At 48.9% G+C, this 18,184-nt stretch overlaps 1 protein-coding gene across 3 annotated transcripts in view; it reads right to left on the bottom strand.

Annotated features, from left to right (window-relative positions):
- Positions 1–18,184, bottom strand: part of SPTBN1 (spectrin beta, non-erythrocytic 1) — a 178,991-nt gene that overhangs the window by 8,660 nt on the left and 152,147 nt on the right. For 2 of the 3 annotated variants that reach the window (XM_053383641.1, XM_053383642.1), the window contains exons 25-32: positions 16,649–17,023; positions 14,361–14,605; positions 13,423–13,561; positions 12,580–12,664; positions 11,545–11,741; positions 10,894–10,997; positions 9,430–9,493; positions 888–1,126 (exon numbers count right to left, since the gene is read on the bottom strand). In XM_053383641.1, coding sequence (XP_053239616.1) covers positions 888–1,126; positions 9,430–9,493; positions 10,894–10,997; positions 11,545–11,741; positions 12,580–12,664; positions 13,423–13,561; positions 14,361–14,605; positions 16,649–17,023 — 1,448 coding nt within the window. The remainder of the gene's footprint in view (positions 1–887; positions 1,127–9,429; positions 9,494–10,893; positions 10,998–11,544; positions 11,742–12,579; positions 12,665–13,422; positions 13,562–14,360; positions 14,606–16,648; positions 17,024–18,184) is intronic. The other variant, XM_053383644.1, reaches the window with a different exon arrangement.

The raw sequence follows: 18,184 nt of genomic DNA, 5'->3' as shown, positions 1-18,184 counted from the left end.
AGAGGAAGTGACAACGCTAAGGGAGGATATTCTTAGGCTTCAGGAAGAGTCAGAAAGAGGAAAGCCGAGAAATGCAGGAGAGCAGAGAGGAATTTTTGGGACACACATTGCGCCCTGCTTGCAGAGTGAGTAGCAACCAGGAACAGGGACCACGAGGTGGATACTTCGGAGGTTGCAATGTATGGGAGGAGGAAGATGCAGGAGATTATTGGGGTGGGGGAAGGTGTGCCTGTGTGCAAGGGAGGTTGCACAGAAGGAGAGGGGTGGAGGCACAGGCATGGGGTGGAAGTGAAAACAGGGGTGCAAAGTGGGAACGCGGAACAGAAGAGAGAAACGGGGTTGGGAAGGGGAGTAGCGAGCTGAGTAGTGGCATGCGGAACAGGGGGTGCTGGCGGGAGGAGTGAGCAGGGTACAGCCCCTTGTTTCAGCTCGTTCCTTGCTGGAGCAACTTCAGGGGCCCCTGTTTCCCCGAGCACAGCCTGAAGCCTGCCTCCAGCTCGAACCTCACCTTGTCCTACACCCCCGGGGAGCCTGGCCACAGTGAAGAGCGGGACAGCGCCCTCTAAAGCAGCGTCCAAAGGAAGAGGAGAGGAGAAAAGGATATTTGGAGGGGGCAGCCCTCGCCCTTTGCGCAAGTAAGGAGGGAACAAGAAAACATTGGGAATCGGGGGGTTCTGGGACCAGAAGCCTTAGTGGCGGCAAGCCTATAACAGGAGGTTGGTGGGAAATAAGGAAATGGGGTGGGGGAAGGGATAAAGGGGAGATTCAGGGGGGGGAATCCAGTGATGAAGCAGCAATGACCCCCACTTGTATACCATGAAGGAAGAACATACTGGAGCTCTGGGGGTCCTCCAGAGGTGGATAAGCACGGAGTGAGCCTAACAAACCTGTTTGAAGCCTTCTTGTTGTGTGACTCCCATTCGTGTTTGCGATGCAAGAAGCCCTCCATCAGAGTGGAAGGGGCTTCTTGCGTTTTGGCCGGGAGGGTGGCGGCTGTCTGGGCCTGGAGGCCAGCCTTGGCTTTGCGATCGGCCGTCGGCGACGGGACGGGACTGGTCTCTTTGGAGCTTGTCCTCTGGTCCGCTGCTCCATTGACCATTTCGTTGGCTTCCCTCGACTCTCCCATCTAAGAAACAAGAGCGGGACATGTAAGCCGCTGTCCGGCGGCAAGGCTGTTGCACGCAGCACTTTCTCGTTTAATCAAAGAACACCTTAAATGTTCCGTTTGCAAGGCTGTGTACCAAAGCCTAGGGGGTTCCAATAAAACTACTCTCGCCCCCTCCCCATTGAAGAAACAGAGGGCTGGAGGAATTAGAACGGTATCATTTCGATTAGTACCCAATTGGTAGAGGTGAAGGAACAGGAGAAAGGGAGAGGGGAACCCATCTGTGAGAGTTTTACCGCTCTTGGCTTTGCTGATCAAATCCTTAAAATGCCATGATTGAGCAAAAGCAAACTGTACATGCAACAAGGACTTCTCTATTAAGAGGCTATAGAGAACGCAATTCTTTGCTGTTACGTAACTGGGAATAAGAAACTGGGCCCAGGATTGTGGCCACACTGCAAGCGTTTTTGACTGTTCCGATATTGCAACAGTAAGAATCTCACTTCTGTTAAGTTCAGAAAGATCGTAAAAAAAGGAGGGGAAATCTAACTGATTCACGTCAGCCGCCTTTCAATGCATCTACAACGTTACTGCCGTTGGGTCTGTGCAGTACCTCTATAGATGCATTAAGCCAGTGGAAAGAGTACTGCTAACAGCATTCACAGAAGCACCCCGATGTGACCCGGACCCACCTGCAAATTCCCCCACTCCACCACACCCATCCCCAAGGTGACAACATAATCAGAATACAACATGCAGAAACCGGTGGGGAATACCCGAGGGCAGCATGCAATTTCGTCATGTCCCCCGTCCTAGTTAGAAGAGGTTGGATCGTCAAAGACAGGCAGGTTTAGAGGGGAGAGGAAGGTGGAACGAGGCAGGGTCGACAGTTAAAAGGTTAATTTATCTCAAAGTCTCTTATCGTCGGACTTTGGAATCGGGTGGGTCGGATTGGGTGTTAAAGGAGCCAGGAAAACACTACAACCACTCAACTCCACACGTCTATTTACCCCCAAGACAAAGACAGAACCAAGGCCTTGGCCATCTCTCGCCTTGCCGGTCTCGATGCCTGCTGTACTGTAACTGAGATGCCTAGCGGGGCCAGCTCTGACTGGGCAGATCCGTGATGTGTCTTCAGCAGCCATTTCATCACCCAAATCATTTACAACCGGAATCCTGAAACTTTAATCTTTGGCAACAGTGGCTCGGTCCCAGGCGGGATGGATAACATTGATTAAAGGAGTTGGGACTTGGAATTCTGTGCCGCAGAAAAGCCACTGGTGTGTAGGGATTGTGGTTATTAGCAAGTTACTAAAGCCCAGCACCGCTCAATGCTCTAGTAGTAGATTACAAATACTCTGCGCCATTTTTTTTATTTTTTTCACATGAGGAGAAGCAAGGATTCGCTAAGGACACAGTAATTAAAAGACATTTTTTGCTGCTCCGGCCAGGATTCAGACAATTCAGAAGCAGCAGAATTATTACGCAGCAAGCTGTACATCTTCCACTTTTGTTACAACTGTTTGGGCTTATCCTTGGGAAAGGTGGCTGGTACCATTGACTCCCATTCCAGTATGTTGGCCAAATGCTAAAGGCCTCCAGTCATCCATGGGGTAGGGCCTTCTAGGTAGTGGCACCCGAGTTTGAAACTCCCTCCTTTGGGAGGCTCAGTGCACCCGTTCCCTCCCAGCTTTCAGCCACAATCCTACTCCTAGTGAACTCAACTTCACTGGAAACAATGGGATTTACAGCTGGTTAAATATGTATCAGATTCTGCTGTTTTCTAAGGCTGCAGTCCTATACTCTCTTATATGGAAACAGGAACTACTGGACTCTGTGGGGCTTACTTCTGAGTAGACATTTGCAGGATTGCACTGCAAGCTACCCAGAGCCTTTTTTAAAAAAAAAAACAGCTCAGCTCACCCCAATCCTTTGAACCAAGAACCAGGCCAAGTTTTGCTGGACAGTATCAACCCCCCTCTCCCCTTATGAAATAACTTAAATGTCCCAGGAGGGAACCCAAATCCTGAACTAAATTGAATGTGCGTAACTCCCCCCACCATGTTAACTCTTAGTTTTGTGTTTTTTATGGTTACTCTCACTTGGGGATGAGAGATCCGGAGAAAGTGGGCTTTGCTCAAAAACTAGGGGAAACTTCCTAGGATTAGTAAAAGAGAAATCAAATAATGGAACCAGAGTTTCCCTGGTAGAGACACTTGAATTCGCTTCCTTGGAGGTTTTGAATGAATGGGCGAGAGACGTTAAGTCAGAGGTCTCTAGGTATAGAGCATGCTTTGCCAACCTGGTGCCCTCCAGGAGTTTCGGACCATCGCCATGCTGACTAGGGTTGATGGGAGTCATAGTCCCAGTGATCTGGCAGGCCCAATGGTTGGGAAAGGCTGGTAGAGAATATCCTGCATTAGAGCAGGGAATGTAAAAAGAGATACTTGTGGGAGCCAGCAGGGGCTAGTGCCCCTTGGGACTGGCAGGGCAGAAAGTGGCGAGACCAACAGAAGGTGGACCCAGAGCCCAGGACAGGCATAGCCAGAGCCAATGGGAGGCAAGAGCCAACTCATTCAACTTCTGTCCTCATCTTCCTCCCGGCTGAGTTTTACAAGTGCAGCACTGAGGCAGGAGAGGATGAAGGGGACATGCAGTTCAGGACTTGTTGGCCTAGCTGCAAGTAGGAGGGCAACTGGTGGTGGAACAAAGGTTGGTGGGGCAGTGCCCGATTCACCAAAAAGGACCAGGCTCCACTGGTGGAAGCTCCTCTGTTCAGATTCCACCAACTGGGAAAAATAAAGGAATTTTGTCAAGTGGAGAATCAACTATATTTGCAAACCAGGCCATCAATATTACACCGTATTTTTCGCTCTATAAGACGCACTTCCCCCCTCCTAAAAAGTAAGGGGAGATGTGTGTGCGTCTTATGGAGTGAATGCAGGCTGCGCAGCTATCCCAGAAGCCAGAACAGCGAGAGGGATTGGTGCACACTGATCCCTCTTGCTCTCCTGGCTTCAGCAAAAGCAACGTGAAGCCTCCGGAGCCCAGCAGGAGCGCTCCCGCTGCGCTCAGGAGGCTTCGGGCGGCTATCCCTGAAGCCAGGAGAGCAAGAGGGATCGATCCCTCTTGCTCTCCTGGCTTCGCTTTGCTGGAGAGCTGCTGCACAACTTTCCCTCTCTGCGCAGCGCCCCTTCAGCGAAGCGGGAAGAGAAATGAAAGGGGCTCCGTTTCTCCTCCCGCTTTGCTGGAGAGGCGTTGAGCAGAGAGGGGGAGAACATTTTTTTTCTTGTTTTCCTCCTCTAAAACTAGGTGCGTCTTATGGCCGGGTGCGTCTTATTGAGCGAAAAATGCGGTGCGTTGTGGTAATGCCACCTTCCCAGCAGTACAAGTGGGTCAGGTCCGAGGGAAACCTGAGAGCCAGACACACAGCCTCTGTATTCTTGCCTGTTTCTGGCAACTTCTAAGGCTGCTCATCCGACTCCTGGGTTGCCCAGGGCTTGCTTGCCTGTGCTGGCAGAGACCAGGGAATGAAGCATAGGGAAGGCACTTGTGCTCATGCAAGCAAAGACTGCTGCGGATCTGGCTTTAGCTCGCTGCAGCACAGCCATCTTGTTAAGATTATGAACAAAGCTGTCACATTGCTTTTCAGTATTTTTGCAGCCTGCTTTCAGAAACGGTTTCCGCAATGAACAGAACAACAACAACAACAACAACAACAATAACAAGCATGTATGCAAATGATGCATGATGACACACAGGGGGAAATAATAAGAGCTAAACAAAACTTTAATGGAAACATGCTTTGAGCATGCAGACAAAACACCATGGGTGACAATGGTTAACAACAACAACAGATAAACACAAGCATGTTATGAATACACGTTGTCATCATTGGAAGGTTAACTGCAAGTCAGCTGAGTTTGTTAGCTGATTCTTGAGGTATTTAAATCCTGATGCAACACAGCAGCGAGGGACGCAACATGGAATACATCCCCGCTCCCCCAGAGTTTGCTTTTCAAAGTGCATGAATCAAGATCTACATTCAGTCGTCCACCTCCTTGAGCCTCTGTACTGTTAGATGAGGAATCAAGGGATCTGCGCAAGGGAATGACAACCCACGCGTTGTTCTGTGAAATGCCACAGTTTTTCGGAACCAAAAAAAATATAGGCAGCTATTAACAGAGAGGACTGCAGTGTCCTTCGCTGCCTGAGATTCAGGTTTGAGGTATCTTTTCCTCCAGTTTTCCCCTGAATGCTAGAGCTCTATGTTGCCATTATATGAGGAAACTGAGCATCTCTTAGGCATTTTTGGCTACAGGATAGAACAGGTTTGGAACAGTCCCTTTGCCTGGCCAAGGGTCAAAAAGGCATCTCTGGTTCCTGCAGGGTTTAATGCACTTTGAGGGGCAGCAACCTAGAACTGGTGTAAAGGAAGCACCAAAACATGTCAACACATTGATATAAGGAAATCTAAAGACATGAATTAAGAAGTTATACGGTGATATCCTGATGAGAAGGGGAGGAAGAGAGAGAGAGACATGTATGATAATGAAGAAATACATGGTTGCATGGAAGAATAAATTCCTAGCCTTCTCACTCCTCACAAATGTTGCCAGGTACACTTTGAGAAACTAAACTGATAACCGGTACACCTTCATGTAGACTCGGAGGTTCAGCAAAGGGAAACCAGATTTATCAAATGTGGTTTGCTAATTATAAAGGTTAATAACTAACTAACCCTTATACAGGTGGTAAAGATTGCAGCAGAAATTCTTTATGGGAGGAAACAAAGGCCGTATTGAAAAATGGCAAAGCTACAAATAAATTTGGAGACATCTAACAAATGTCAATTATTCTTTACCTTTACCAGCTGAGGCAACCACCCACCGACTATGCTACAATCCAAGCTTATGTAAACAAAAAGTCTTCTTAATGCCACTTTTGTGCAAAATTACTGAATCTGAAGTTGCAACCCCAGAGCGCATGTTTAGCAATCTTTATCGCTACCCACAATCAAGGGAGGTTAAAGAAGATTCCTCCCCCCTCTAAAAGTGTGGAATTTCTCTACTCTTTCAATGTGTCTTTTCATGTGGATTGATGGTCCTAATTCAGAGATGAAGATTGCCAGATGACCCCGGGTTTCACTGAGGGCTTTAAACACCTCACCTTCCTCCTCCTACAGTAGCAGCAGATAGACTCACAGTAGATACCAATTCAACTGTCATTAATTCTCTCCAAATAATCCAAACAAGTCTCTGCTACAGCCTCTGCTACTGCCTTAGCCCCCTCACGGAACTACATCCCCAGAATTCCTTGAAGAGAATAATGTTGCCACTCTACCACTACCCAAAAATCTGTAATTTGATACTATGGTCACCATCCTCTGTTCCCTACCTTGACACAGAATGGAAGTGTCTAGAGCAGGTGTAGTCAATGTGCTGCCCTCTAGAAATTGATGGGCTCAAACTCCCATGAGCCCCTGCCACAATCAGGGATGATGGGAGCTCTGTTGATCAACAACATCCGGCTAAGACTGGGCTAGAGGGTTGACATTTGGATCTATGGAGCCCAAATTAAGATCCCCACTCAACCGAGAAGGTAACAGAGTAGTACCTCTCAGCCTAATCTACCTCAAGACTGAGTTCCTTGTGTGGGATACAAATGTAATAATACTGTTAACGTGTAATAGCAGATTCACGCTTGTTAAGGGTTCCTTTCCTCTTCCCTAACCTGCACTTCTCCTTTCGCAGGGGGGGAAATGAGAGCAGGGGAATGTGAACCTGTGGCTCTCCAAGGTGCTGTTAAGACTCCAGCTCCCATCATCAACCTTATCCAGCACAGCCAGTGGTCAGAGCGATGGGACGCAGAGTCTAGCAAGATCTGCAGAAGACACAGGTTTCTCCACCCCTGGCCTTAGAGTCAGTGAGCAGAGGTTTCAGATATGGGCTATGAATCAGCCTTAAAGGTATAAGCCCCTCAACCTAGTGCAACCTCAAAGGGCTGTTGGGTGGATTAAAAGGGGAGGAAGGGAAAGAGAATCATGTATGCCACTTTGGAGTAAAGGTGGGATAGAAATCTAACAATTAAACAAACAAAGAGGATGCACCTTCTGTTTCCCTTCACTATTAATACGTTTTCTTACTCTCCCACTTTCCCCCTTATACTTCTAGGAATGCGAAGGGTTGAAGTCATGGAAAAAGCCAAGGTTTCTGCAGCCTAGTAGGGTGTGGGGAGAATCTTAGACCCAGCAGGGCCAAGTGTTGGTGCCTGGCTGGAATGTGTCCTCGAACTCTGGCAATGCCTTTTGCTTCCTTGGATAGAGGACAGAGATGGGTGTATGTGTGTGTGTGAGAATGTAGAAATTAGCCTATTGTTGCAGAGGTAAAATGTTCACTCATTGCCCCACCCACTTTAGCCCCTGGCTCCTCCCACCGCTGGCAAGTGCCTTTGCCCCCCCGCCCAGAAAGGAATGTTGCTCTCGGCTGAAAAGTGCCCCCACCCCTGCTGTAGGATGAAAAACAAGGTGGGCATCAAGGCACGGAGCTCCCCATGTGCCTCAGGTAGAATGTTGAGGGCCAGCGCATGGGAAAGGCAAGCATCTTCTTTATCTCTGTGTTACAGGTGAGCATATGAAAATGAAGGTTCTTCCTTTCCCGATATATGTACCGGAGGCAATGCTAGGAGGGATGTTCAAGGCAGATGTTCAAGGTTCCTCTTCCCCCCCAGGGTTTAACTTAACTTGGAAAAGGGGGAAACTGGGAACAAACAGTCCCAGCAACAGGAACAAGGGAAGCTCACACTATTAAAACTCCAGTTTTAATGGCCCTTTGGCATTTATTTTATTTTATTGGAGATTGCAATCCTAAACATGCTTCCTTGGAAATTAAATCCCACTGCGTGCAATAAGCTTTGCTCCCTAGTAACTGTGTTCAGGAGGGCAGCCTGAAAGATGCTGTGAAGAAGACCTGCTCCTGCACATGAGGTGAAGAGGGATGTCCTGTGTTCAGCCTCACATGATCTGCATGGATTTCGCTCTCTCTCTCTCCCCCCCCTCCAACCAGGCCCTACTTTAAAAGAGTCCCATGGTTTTCAATGGGGTTTATGCACCAAATAACCAACGCACTGGCTAGGGAAGAGGAACACTGGAACAGGTTGCCGAGACAGTAAGATCACACTGACTACTAATTTTGGTAGCGTCCTTCCATTTAAGCTTTATTGGCGGTTGCTGGGTTCACACTGCTTGGAATGTTCAACAACTTACTAACTTCTAGGTCAGGGGTGGAGAACCTTAGGCCCAAGAGCCAAAATGTGGCCCCTCCGGGGCTCTCTAACTGGCCCTCAGCACTCTCCCAAGCCATGTCCCCTCACTGGCCCTGTAATGCTGTTGCCTGGCTGGAGTTTGGCCTTGAATTGTGATAATGCCTCTTTGGATAGAGGACAGAGGACTGTGGATGCATGTTGAGAAACGTCTGACTTTTTCACGGCTGGGTTGCAGCCAGCACACTACTAACAGCTGTATCTGTTACTCCACCCACTTCTCCCTCTGGTCTTGCCTGCTTTTCACCTCTCGGACCGCTTACCATGGACATGCGGCCCTCATAAGGTTGCGCAGAGCGTAGTGTGGCCCCTGGGATGAAAAAGCTTCCCCACGCCTGCTCTTTTGGTGCAGATGGTTCTCCCTGACTCTGAATTCCACACCCCACTTTACATATCCGCATCTGCCGACTGCTTTCTCTCTGTAGGGCTGGATTGTGCGCCTGAAGGCATTTGCTGATATCGCAACTGGCTTCCTGGCTCAAAACCGTTAGTACAGCTAGGGACATCGTACCTGTCGGTCTCTATTTCTCGTCTTCCGCAACGATGAGATCTCATTACATCTCAATTACTCACACAAACGGGGCGGCTTTAGCGGCAGAAATCTCAAAAGCTATTAACAAAACAAAAAACTCACAACAAAAGATCATTGAGACAGTCGCAGTGCAACCGGGGTGGGGTGGGGGGAGCCTTGAAGGCGTTTGAAAGGATTTAGAGTTGAGGAAATTGAGGGTGCCTACATGGGCACTGGAGAGAGTGGCTGGGTGTGATGGCGACTCAACTGAACACAAGCTGAATGCGGCGGGGTGTGTGGTTGCAGTGGGAGAGAAGCAGTAAAGGGAATTTGGAGGGCCGGCAAATCGGGGAGGAACAGGGGAGAAAAAGCAGCCCGTGGCCTTCTGCAAACCGCTCTGCGTCTTTCAATGTCCAGAACGAGGCCGGTCACTAGCCGTCCATCTGCCACTAAAGTTTTTGTAGTTTTGGTAGGTTTGGGAGCGGTAACTAACCCGAGGAGATTCCTGGTCTGGTGGCAAACCATTCTGGGATACCTGCTCTCCTTTTGTGCCGTCCCTGTTGGGAAAGAGAGAGAGAGAGAAAGTGAGAAAGAGATTGGAAAGAAGCAGCGCAGGAGCAACACTGTAGACCAGGCCATTTGCCACGGGAATCCAGGAACACTGAAGAAAACCCTGGTGAGCTGCCTGGCCTCTGTGACACATTCTGGGGGCGCACACTTCTTTCCTGTGGGGGTGCCTTGGCAGCCATGTTGGATTTCACTGCCCACTTTTGCCTCTGGCCCTTGGAAGGTTGCCCCAAAGGAAATCCAGGCCTTGGGCAGATATAAAAGGCTTCCGATAACTTCTATGGACTACCCAATGCTGCCGCTTACCAGTGCCGGATTTACGTATACGCTAAACAAGCTATAGCTTAGGGCCGCACTCTCTTGGGGCCCTAAAAAATTTAAAGGAAAAAAACACCTGGATGTACATTTCAAAAACATAAGATAAAAGCAAATAAAATAAAACCTGCACACAACAACAGTGTTTTGTGTTGTGTAGGCTCCTATGATGTAAGTCGTGGGCCCCGCCTGCTAGCCTGCTCACTAAAATATCACTGGTTTGCTCATTTCTATATACAGGGTGCTTACATTCTGCACGTGCAAATGGCTTTAGATACAGTGGTACCCCGCAAGACGAACGCCTCAGAAGACGAAAAACTCGCTAGACGAAGGAGTTTTTCGTTTTCTTAGCCGCTTCGCAAGACGCATTTCCCTATGGGCTTGCTTCGCAAAATGAAGCTTGGCCCGCAAGCTCCGGGGATAGCGGGGAAGCGCAGCGCGTCTTCCCCGCTGTCCCCGGACCTCTTTTGAAGCAAGGGGCGGCGGGGAGAAGATCGCTTCTCCCCGCTGCCAGCCCCGCAATCTCCGCACGTGCCTTCCCCTCTGTCCCCGGACCCCTTTTGAACCAAGGGGCGGCAACAGGGAGAAGCAATCTTCTCCCCTCCGCCCCTTGCTTCAAAAGAGGGGACAGAGGGGAAGGCGTGCGCGCCTTCCCCTCTCTCCCTGGACCCCTTTTGAACCAAGGGGCGGCAACGGGGAGAAGCGATTCTCCCCGCTGCCCCTTCCCTTGCTTTAAAACAGGTCCGGGGACAGAGGGGAAGGCGCGCGGCGCTTCCCCTCTGTCCCCGGACGGTCTCCATAGGAACGCATTGATTGATTTTCAATGCATTCCTATGGGAAACCGTGCTTCGCAAGACGAAAAACTCGCAAGAAGAAAAAACTTGCGGAACGAATTAATTTCGTCTTGCGAGGCACCACTGTACCTATTAGGTCCATAAATCACCATATAGCATATATTCAACAGGAAAAACAGTGACAATTTGTTGTTGACAAAGGACAGCTGGACATATAAAGGGCCCCGTTACCTTCAGTAGCTTAGGGCCTCATCAAACCTAAATCCGGCCCTGCTGCTTACCATTGCTGAGACTCCTCTCCGGTCTTGGGGCTTGGCTCCGGAGAAGGAGGCTGCCTCTTCCTCTCTTCCTCTTCTTGCTGTCGACGTACTTCCAACAATTCCAACTGGGGAGCAGAGAAGAAACAGTGAAACTTTAGGGTCCCTCCGTTCTCAGAAATGTCAGCCATCTTAGATCCTCGTTAGCTTCCTCAACATGCCACTCCTGCAAGAACCTGATTAGCTGTTGGATTGGATTGGCTCAGGGGGGAAAAGTTCAACTATTCCCCCGCCCTCAGAAAACAGGAAATCATTCAGTTTATTTCTACCAGAATCTAAATTTAGCTCTGTAACATATTACAGTGGTACCTCGGCTTACATACGCTTCAGGTTACAGACCCCGCTAACCCAGAAATAGTACCTCAGGTTAAGAACTTTGCTTCAGGATGAGAACAGAAATCGTGCTCTGGTGGTGCGGCAGCAGCAGCGGGAGGCCCCATTAGTTAAACTGGTGCTTCAGGTTAAGAACAGTTTCAGGTTAAGAATGGACCTCCGGAACAAATTATGTACGTAACCAGAGGTACCACTGTAGCTCCGTGACTCCCAGCAATAGGAGCTAGAACAAAGCCATCGTGCGTGAGCACATGCGTCCCTGAAATGGCTCCTGCGACTCACCGTAGTAAGTCTTTCAAGCGCCGAAAATCTCTCGTCCCAAGTTGCGGCAGACTTCTCAAACGCTTCGTGCCTCTTGATGAGCTTCTCCACTTCGTCCACGCTTTGGCCGATCTCGCGGCTCGACAGGTATGGCTCCTGCCCCAGCAGCCAGGCCTCGGCAACGCTGGCGTCCCTCGAAAACTGGTGCACTTCCAAAACTAAGCCAAAGGCAGAAACGTCAGGTGCTCAGGGCCAGCAAGCACTGTGCAATGATAGGCCTAGCCTCTTAAGGCAGGCGCTTTCTTAAAGACATGGCATCTTTCTCCTAGCTCTTGCGGGTCCTGTTTCATCAGGGTGGTACTAAACCAATCCTTTGGGAATGTCCTAAAGTGTCACCGATATATTTTCACCCAGGGACATCCCCATGGTGGACAAAGGAAGCCAGAAATCATCATCAATGATCTGTCCTTCTCCCTAAGGTCCCATGTTGCGTTGAATGGACACTCCATGTATCTAGACCAGGGGTGGAGAAACTACAGCTCTCCATTTGTTGTTGGGTACTCATCGCCCTTGACCAGTGGGCAGTCTGGCTGGGGCGGATGGGAGCTGGAATTCATCACCATACAGAGGGCCCTGGCTTTCAACTTTCCCCTACTCCTCCAAGACTTAAGTCAGCAGTCTATGGTTGCTGAGCATGCCCACACCCCACACTGGCTGTTTTGGGTTCTTTCCTCTTGGTTGTATCTCTGCAAGCCTTTGGGTTCCCTTAACCCTACTGATACGCCCTTTTGTTTCAGTCTCCCATTCTGTACTATTGTTGTTGTTGTTTATTAATTTATATACTGCTCAATTGCAAAGGTGGCTTTTAAGTGGCTGGCTTTGTGCTTGCCATATGTCTTCTGTGTTCACATCGCCAGCTTTGCAACAACGGCAAACGCATACACTCCTGGCCATGTATTAAAAAATGCCAACAACACTCAGGAAAGACTGCCGCCTTAAAAAAACTACATGGGATCTCATTGCTCTAATAAGACAGACAAAGGGGGGGGGTCTTACTCAGTCTCAGCCACTCCCATCTGTCTTCCCATTTGTCAATCATTTCTTTTCTCTTCTCTGTGAGCTGCAATAGCTTTTCCTTGATCTGGAAGGAATAAAAGAATGGAATATTAGCATTGTACTACAGGCTTCTTCTTCTTCTTCTTCTGTCTTATATTTGACTTTAACAGAGCTGCATCTGGCATCTGGGATCATGTTAGGAAAAGCAGGCTCTGTGTTTCACACCCAGACTTAAGCAAGAAGTCACCGGGGGACAGTGTCCATTGGGTCTGGGGGGGGGCTTGTTGGGAGGGTGGGGGAAAACAACATGAACCCTGGTCTGGGATGATGCGACAATAGACTCTGGTTTGTTTTGTCCGTGGAGGAGAAGGAGGGGAGGAGAACTATGAGAACGCTTCAGTAGCGTGTATGAGTAGAGCTGGCGTGTAAATTGATTAGATTAGATAGCATGGGACAGAGCGATAGAGATAGAAACGATAGGATTACTTAGATAGAATAAAATAGTATAGGTATGACATATTAGATAGGACAGGACACAATAGATTAGCTAGGATAGAGTAATAAAAAGGGATCGATTATATTAGGAAGTCAGGATACAGATTAGATTGATGGGATAGGATAAATTAGATCAATAAAATAGGATACATTAGATCGCCAGGACAGATAGAGTCCATTAAGTAGGGTCAACAGAAGGGAATGCAAAGCACTTTGGTGAAGTCAAGATACATAACAAAACCTAGATTCAATTAATATGGATGGTCCTTAGGTCTGAAACAGTGATCCTTATATGTTGTTTTCTCAACCACCACTCCTGCATAGTTGCAGAGAGCAAGCACACTGTACCTCTTCTGAAGCATAGTGTTTCCTCGCCAGCAACGATTTGCCCAGCTCAATGCAAGTTGTAAAGCTGTCATTACGGGCATCTATTTCTGCTTTGATTCCCTGGTGATTGTTCATCAGCAGTTCTACGGAGGAAACATCCCTGAAACGAAATGGTGGTTCAGAAAGTTGCACGCTCGGTTTATTAAATGCTTTTGCAGCCCACCGCCAACAGAAACTGAAGCCTAGTTCTCATGGAGGCAGTAAGCCTGTGATCCTCAGTCGTGCCACTTCCACCCGTAGGTGGGGCTCATAACCATTTTACAGACAGGAAAACTGAGGTGGAGAGTTAGCAGCAAGTTTGTTACTGGCTGAGAATGGATCTGAACTCAAACCTCCTGAGTCCAGTTCAATCCCAACATTATGCTTCAAGAATGCTAGGTAGGCCTCAACAGCAACAGCCACACGGACACAGCTAGAGGCCTAGCCCTAAACATTTGGCTTGCTGTTCCACATTACCAGTGCCGGATTTATGTATAAGCTAAACATGCTATAGCTTAGGGCTCCACTCTCTTGGGGCCCCCCAAAAAATTAAAGAAAAAAAAAACCCTGGATGTACATTTCCAAAATGTAAGATAAAAAACAAATAAAACAAAACCTACATACAGCAACAGTGTTTTGTGTTGTGTAGGCTCCTATGATGTAAGTAATGGGCCCCGCCTGCTAGCCTGCTCCCTAAAATATCACTGGTTTGCTCATTTCTATATATAGGGTGCCTACATTCTGCATGTGCAAATGGCTTTAGATACCTTTTAGGTCAATAAATTACCATATAGCATATATTCAACACACAAAAACAGCGGCAATTTGTTGTTGACAAAGGACAGCTGGAAATATAAAGGGCCCCATTACCTTCAGTAGCTTAGGGCCTCATCAAACCTAAATCCGGCCCTGCACATTACCTAGGCTTCTCTTGGGCTTCGATCTGACGAATGACATCCTCCATCCAAAGCATGAGATCTCGGACCATGCTGAAGAAGCGGAATTTGTCCCCGGTGTCTACCAGCCTGACCCTGCGTCCTTCGCAGGCATCGAGCAAGGTCTTCCACGCTTCCAGAACCTCATTTTCACGCCTTTGGATATCGTCGGCCTTGTCTCCAGCATAAGCAGACTGGAGGCGGGCGGCATCTTCTTGCAGTTGCCTTACCTGGCGAGGGAAGAAAGAGAAAGCCCATCAGCCAACGCGATTGTTGGAAGGCCTGCTATGGAATTATAGCCAGGGCTGCAACTAGGCTGCAAAACCTGGGAGATGAGTAATGTTGCAGAATGTGGCAGCAGGTACAGAATTAATAATAATAATAATAATATTTTGTATTTATACCCCGCCCTCCCCAGCCAAGGCCGGGCTCAGGGTGGCTAACAAGCAATGATAAAAACAAGTTGAATGAATACAACTTAAAAAAAAGATTAGAATACAACATTAAAATATTAAAATGCAGCCTCATCACAGGAGGAGAAAGGAAAAAGGAAAAAGAAAAAAGAAAGAGGGGAGGGAATCAAACTGGCTCCAAGCCAAAGGCCAGGCGGAACAACTCTGTCTTACAGGCCCTGCGGAAAGAAATCAGATCCTGCAGGGCCCTGGTCTTATGAGGCAGAGTGTTCCACCAGGCCAGAGCCAGTGCTGAAAAGGCCCTGGCTCTGGTTGAAGCCAATCTAACTTCCTTAGGGCCCGAGACCACTAGGGTGTTGCTATTTATGAGGCTCTCCATGGGGCATACCGGGAGATATGACCACCTTGGCTTCTTATTTCAAAACAAGACTAACCACCAAGTTCCTAGCCCTTATGACTGTGAAGAGAAGTGTCAGGGAACTGCCATCAGCTCAGAGGCGGGAGGTGGAAGGGCAGTTGGGTTACAGGGAGCCTCCAAAGATCATGCGAAGCAGAGCTTCCTCCACGGAGGAGGGAAGCCATGCCTCCCGAGGGGAAGGGGTGCAGGGCTCAGAGGACGCAAGGGAGATCCAGAGCACAGAGCATGGACAAAGCGGGGGGGAGGCAGGTCCCCCCTCTGCCCACGCCTTCTCTGCGCAGTCGGTTTACGCACAGAGAGGGGAGGTGTGGGATGGGGGTCAAAAGACTACTCTGCTGGGGAAAGTTTAAGGACCGCCCACTCCCAGATTCTGCTAGTGACTGAGTAAGACGTGGAATTGAGACGTCCTGCACTGTGAATGCTTTTGCACCGATAATAAAGCCCTTGAAAAGACCAGTGGGGGTCTTGTCTGTCCACTCTCGAGCAACCACGCCGGCAGACATAACAATAAGCTTTAAGACATATGGGCAACCAAGACCAGCCCAAGTCATTTTACTGCCTGAGGCAAAGGACAAGATGGCACTCGCCTGATTCCACGTACGGAAGCCGATCAGATTGACTGATGAATCTTACTTGAACATGGGGACAGAGGGCAACAGACCAGCTTGGGTGGCACAGGGATGGCTGTGTGGTACACAAACACAGCAGTGCCCTCCGACACTTTACCACCACTACCCAACCCCCAGCATTTGCCACCTGAGGCACTGTCTCATTCTGCCCAACAGCAGGAGCGGCTGAGTTCCACAAGCGCAGCATTGAGTCTATGGAGGAGGAAGCTTGCAATGTGCTACCCCCTTAGCTAATTGTAAGAAGGCAGGTAGGTAAAGTAAAGGTAAAGGGACCCCTGACCATTAGGTCTAGTCGTGACCGACTCTGGGGTTGCGGCGCTCATCTCGCTTTATTGGCCGAGGGAGCCGGCGTACAGCTTCCGGGTCATGTGGCCAGCATGACTAAGCCGCTTCTGGTGAATCAGAGCAGCGCATGGAAACACCGTTTACCTTCCCGCCGGAGCAGTACCTATTTATCTACTTGCACTTTGATGTGCTTTCGAACTGCTAGGTTGGCAGGAGCAGGGACCGAGCAACGGGAGCTCGCCCCGTCACGGGGATTTGAACCACTGACCTTCTGATCGGCAAGTCCTAGGTTCTGTGTGTGGTTTAACCCACAGCACCACCCGCATCCCTTGGCAGGTAGGTAGGAGTAGCTAAAAGTAGATTGGGGTTGGTGGGCAGCCATGGGGGACCACCCTAGAAGACCAGAAAACAAAGGAGAGCTGCTGGCAGCCCATATCAATGCACAGTCTTCTTTCTTGACCACCTGAAACCACGTAGATCCCTGCATTAAGGGGGCTGTGCTAAAAAATACTGTCTCAGCATGCACACCTGTGTCCCTAAGGCCTGAATGTCGTGTTCGAATGTGGTGTGCATCCTCTGCAAGGTTTCCACCGTGTTCTGGTCCCTCCCAAGCTCCTCGGGAAGCTTCTTGTGTTTGTCCTGTATCCGCCCAAAGATCTCCTTGGCATCGTGGTAAAATTTGTGCAGTTCATAAGAGGCGGCCAGGATCTGCGTTCTGGTGTCGATGAGTTCCAGGAGGTCAGCCCAGGCCTCGTTGAGACCGTCCTTCCACTCGGCGATGGTGGCGGCGTCAGAATGTCCGGAGTTGATGAGCTCGTCGGCCATGTGGTTGACGGTGTCCACGCGCTCCTGCCCAATGTTGCCGGTGTCCCGGGCAAATTCGCGGAACCGCTCTTGCAACATCTGGAAAGAGAGAGGCCATTAAGGAAATGGGCTCCAAATCAAGTGGAAGGCCACTTTCAAGCTTGCTTGGGTAACAATACATTACAGCATCAGTGATGTTCGAAAAGAGACTGACATCAGCAACAATAGACTGTACCAGAAGCTGAAGAGGAATCAGATATGTGGAATATATGGACGTTAGTAGTAGTAGTAGTAGTAGAAGAAGAAGAAGAAGAAGAAGAAGAAGAAGAAGAAGAAGAGTTTGGATTTGATATCCCGCTTTATCACTACCCGAAGGAGTCTCAAAGCGGCTAACATTCTCCTTTCCCTTCCTCCCCCACAACAAACACTCTGTGAGGTGAGTGGGGCTGAGAGACTTCAAAGAAGTGTGACTGGCCCAAGGTCACCCAGCAGCTGCATGTGGAGGAGCAGGGAATCGAACCCGGTTCACCAGATTACGAGTCCACCACTCTAACCACTCTAACCACTACACCACACTGGCTCTCTACTACTACTACTACTACTACTACTAGTAGTAATAATAATAATAATAATATTAATAGTAATAAATTTTATTTATACCCTGCCCTCCCCAGCCAAGACCGGGCTGAGGGCGGCTAACACCAAATATAAAAACAATTGATTGAAATACAACTTTAAAAACAAGATTAAAATACATTAAAACATTAAAATGTAGCCTCATTTCAGTGGAAACTCAATCAAAAAAATTTTGGGGATAAAAACGACAAGTCTTCACCAAGGCTAACTATCCAGACTGGTCCTACATGGGCCAGAAAAAAGCCAGGGAAGTCCCCAAATAGGAGTTCCAACACAGGAGAAAGGAAAAAAGAAAGTGGGGAGGCAATCAAATTAATTCCAAGCCAAAGGCCAGGTGGAACAACTCTGTCTTACAGGTCCTGCAGAAAGAAATCGGATCCTGCAGGGCCCGGGTCTCATGAGACAGAGTGTTCCACCAGGCCGGAGCCAGTGTTGAAAAGGCCCTGGCTCTGGTTGAGGCTAATCTGACTTCCTTAGGGCCCGGGACCTCTAGGGTGTTGCTATTTATAGACCTTAAGGTCCTCTGTGGGGGATATTGGGAGAGGCGGTCCCGTAGGTACAAGGGTCCTAGGCCGTGTATCTATACATATGTATGTGCATGCGTCTATGTGCATGATGTACACC

Source organism: Podarcis raffonei, chromosome 3 (assembly GCF_027172205.1).
Source record: "Podarcis raffonei isolate rPodRaf1 chromosome 3, rPodRaf1.pri, whole genome shotgun sequence".
Classification (NCBI taxonomy): Eukaryota; Metazoa; Chordata; class Lepidosauria; order Squamata; family Lacertidae; genus Podarcis; species Podarcis raffonei.
The sequence above is the reverse complement of the archived record's forward strand: the minus strand, read 5'-3'. Positions and strand labels throughout refer to the sequence as shown.